General features: G+C 55.4%; 1 protein-coding gene across 2 annotated transcripts in view; it reads right to left on the bottom strand.

Moving 5' to 3' along the window:
* The window catches only part of ATP2B4 (ATPase plasma membrane Ca2+ transporting 4), a 115,498-nt gene that overhangs the window by 33,338 nt on the left and 78,705 nt on the right, over positions 1-3,455 (bottom strand). For both annotated transcript variants that reach the window (XM_019514270.1, XM_019514269.1), the window contains exon 12: positions 2,281-2,515. In XM_019514270.1, coding sequence (XP_019369815.1) covers positions 2,281-2,515 — 235 coding nt within the window. The remainder of the gene's footprint in view (positions 1-2,280; positions 2,516-3,455) is intronic.

The following is a 3,455-nucleotide window of genomic DNA, read 5'->3' as shown; positions in this document are numbered from 1 at the left end:
GGAAAAGGACAGCGTGGCAAAGGTGAGGAGCTACAATAAAGAGCTGGCAGGGGGAAACCAGACACCCCACCTTCAGGGCCAAGCACATTCCTCCTTGACCTCCCCTCAATCAGACAGGCCAGGACTGTGGGGGTTTCTGCCTTTCTCTGCTCTATGAGGCCTGGTCTTTCTCCTTGGATCGTATTAACCAGATGTCTCTTCTAGGGGTGGCAGAGAAGTAGCTGTGCCTCCCCCCCCGCACCTTTTTATTTGTGTTGTGTTGTACGGTGCGTGGGCTTTTCATGAGGTGCTCTGTGGCTTTGGTGTGTGAGGGGTGGCAGTGGATACTTTTCAGGACTCTTAGGGTCACTGGAGTCTGTGAATGCAAGCAACCAGATTCAAAGCCCAGAAGGCTCCTACTCGTCTTGTGTTCCCAGCCCAGCGGGGGTCAGATGTAGAGTCAAGGGGACCCAGTATGAACAGAGCACTAGAGAGGAGAACTGGGAACGAGTGCATCTGCACCTACAGGCACCATGATAGCACCTGGTTTCCTAGCTGGATTAAGGCAGGATTGTTGGGTCTGGGCCCAGCAGTCAGAGATTCGGGCACAGCCATGAGCCAGTGAGAAGAGACAAGGTGAGTCTGAAGGAGTCTTGGGGCAGGGAGTGGGGAGAGCCCTGCAGGCAAGAGAGGAGCAATGAGAGGTCCGATGGGGCCACAGCTGGTTTGGAGGAGACTGGAGCAGGGGCCAGGTCAACATCTGGGGGCTTCAGGCCTCTTTAGTTCCAATCCACCCACAGACATCAGACTGGGCCGTGTGCATGCCGATCCACAAGGACAGAGGAACAGGGTGTTCTTGGAGCCGACAGCAGGATCCCTAAACTCCATTGATAAGCGGGATGCCCCCTTCCCCACCACACATACACACACATCTGGAGCAGGGCTCTATCTTGGGAACCTGGAGTCAAGAACCAAGGTTGTGCCTAACACAAGTGTGGGATGGAGAACCTCCAACCTTGCTTTGGGGAAGCTGCTGCCCAGCGATGTCGGTCTGTGGAGCCCTGACCTCACTACAAAGGGCTCTTTAGAGGTGCATGGTGATGGAGAAATTTCCAACAGCGGAGACCACAGCTGCACTCTTCTTGCTATACAGGTGGCACAAAGGGCTTGGGGCATTCAAGCTCACTTCCCAGAAGCCACAAGCGGCACACGCTCCTTCCCAAGCTCAGGGCAAGCAGCACAGCTGATCATGCCTGCCCCTGGGATCTCGTGTCCTCCCCAGCCGCAGCTGGAGCAAGCACAGTTACTCTAAGCGGTTCCTGGAACCGACACCAGCAGCATCTCCCCTCCCGTTCCCGGGGGTAATGTAATCTCATCTCCTCTACACAATGCTGCGGCGCTGGCGCCAAGGTCTGGCTGGGCAGGGAGTCGAGATGTGGGATGCTGCATTTCTCCCACACTGTGGGATGGCAGGTTGACAGTGGCCTCCCCCCGACCAACCTGACCTCGCATCTCCAGCTGCCGCAGCACGTGGCTACATTAATGGGTTTATCTATTAGTGAACAAGCTGCAACGGCATGGGAGGGGGCAGGAGGCAGGATATTAGTGAGAAATTAGCAAATTGAATCACAGCCTCCAGAACCGGCAGAGACAGGGCATCTGTAATGCGATTCCCAAGCCCAGATACTTCAACGTCTAATTAAGGAAAGATGCAAGCAAGGCCAGCGTGCAGGGGGCAGGCTCCAGAATGAGATCAGGAGGCACAGACGGGAGGGCTGATTGTGTTAGCCCAGCTGTCTGCCTGTCAGCCCCGTTGCAAGTGGTGAGAAACAGCAGAGGGGAAGCAGGGGCAAGAGGCTGCAGGGGAAAGCAAGGTTTACTGCTAAGGGTGCTCTCTTCCTCTGGGGGAGGAAGGGGGCAAGTTGGTACCCCAGCCACCCACACCATTAACCCTTTTACTGACCATGGCTCTGGCCACTTCCCCTTCCACTGGCTGGCCCTATAGTCATTTGTGCCATGGATGCTCCTGCCACGCAGATCTGGGGTCGTAGTAAGACAGAGAAGTACGTCCCAGGTACCTGGCGTGCCCCAGATGAAGGAGAGCATCTTAGGAGTGGCAGAAGCATAGACTAAGGCAGCCTGTGGGCATCTCTGGGATGTTTGTGCACTCCAAGATACTCACGCCCCTGCTATACAGCAGTTGTGGAGAAGGGGGGGGGGGCGGTGCTTACACCCTACCTATCTTGCAGGGGATGGGGAAGGGATGGAGAAGCCCCCAGCAAGGGGGACACATTCAGATACCTCTGGGCGCACAGGGTCTTCGATGCCGACCACAGCAATGCAGGTCAGGTCACCCAGGATCTCGTTCTCGCTGTCCCAGTCGGGCTCGGTGCCGGCCGGGAAGTCCCGGTAAGCTAGGCAGATGGTGCGCAGCCCGTGGCAGGCCATGGGCTCGATCACCTTCTTTACCATCTCATCGCGGTCCTTCATCTTGAACAGCCGGGGGTCCCCGTTCTTGTCCAGAATCTTTGTGCACCTGCACCCAGGGCAGAGGTTAACAGAGACCATGCTGTGTGCCTGCCACTCGAACCACAGAGATGCAGGCCTCCCACCCCACCAGGGCCCTGGCCACTCTGCAGGAGACACTATCCCATTGACATGCTTAGCAAGCTGCTCAAGAAGGACTTCGCTCTTCTAAGCTGTGGTGAGTCCTAGGAGCTTTGGATCAGCTCAGCACCCAGCTGCTACCCCAGAACTGGCCCAGCTACCCAGGGTGGCAAATTCGGGCACGGGAGTCTCTCTGAAACACCACCTGCCACAGGCCCAGCACCACCTGGAACCCTCAGAGCTGGACATTTCCCCAGCGTTGCATCTTCCAAGCTGTCGCGGCTGCCAGAAGCTCAGAGGCCACAGAGGAGGTGACAAAATTAGTGACATGGCAGATACCACAAGGTATCCAAGCATATTTGGCTTCAGTTCTGCTCAACACCGTGGATTTTATTCCAGGCATCAGAGGATGAATCAGTGGGACTATCCTGGATAGGACAATGCTCCTTTATCTCCCCGTTTCAGGTGTAAGAGGAAGGACATATAACCAATAGCTGCTACTAGAAGCTCCCCTGGAAATAGTGTGGTCTAGTGAAGAGCACTGGGACCACAAGTCCAGACACCTGGGTTCTACTCCTGGCTTTAATACGGTTAAAAAACTGGTGACATTGGGCAAGTTATTTCCCAGCTCTGTGCCTCAGTTTGCCCCTCTGCAAAATGGGGATAATGCTACAGTTTTCTTTTGCAAAGCATGTTAAGGTCTACAAGTGGAAGGCATTACAAGGCCCAGGTATTATTTTGTGTTCTGCACGCATGTGAAGAGAATGCGAGCTTGCTCTCTCATACATCCCATATAACCCCAGTCCCCCAGGGCTAGGACTCTCTCATGGGCCTCTGGGAAGAGCTTCACAGGCCATGGGCAGCCTGCA

Source organism: Gavialis gangeticus, unplaced genomic scaffold (assembly GCF_001723915.1).
Source record: "Gavialis gangeticus isolate Ggan-Ray unplaced genomic scaffold, GavGan_comp1, whole genome shotgun sequence".
Taxonomy (NCBI): Eukaryota; Metazoa; Chordata; order Crocodylia; family Gavialidae; genus Gavialis; species Gavialis gangeticus.
The sequence above is the reverse complement of the archived record's forward strand: the minus strand, read 5'-3'. Positions and strand labels throughout refer to the sequence as shown.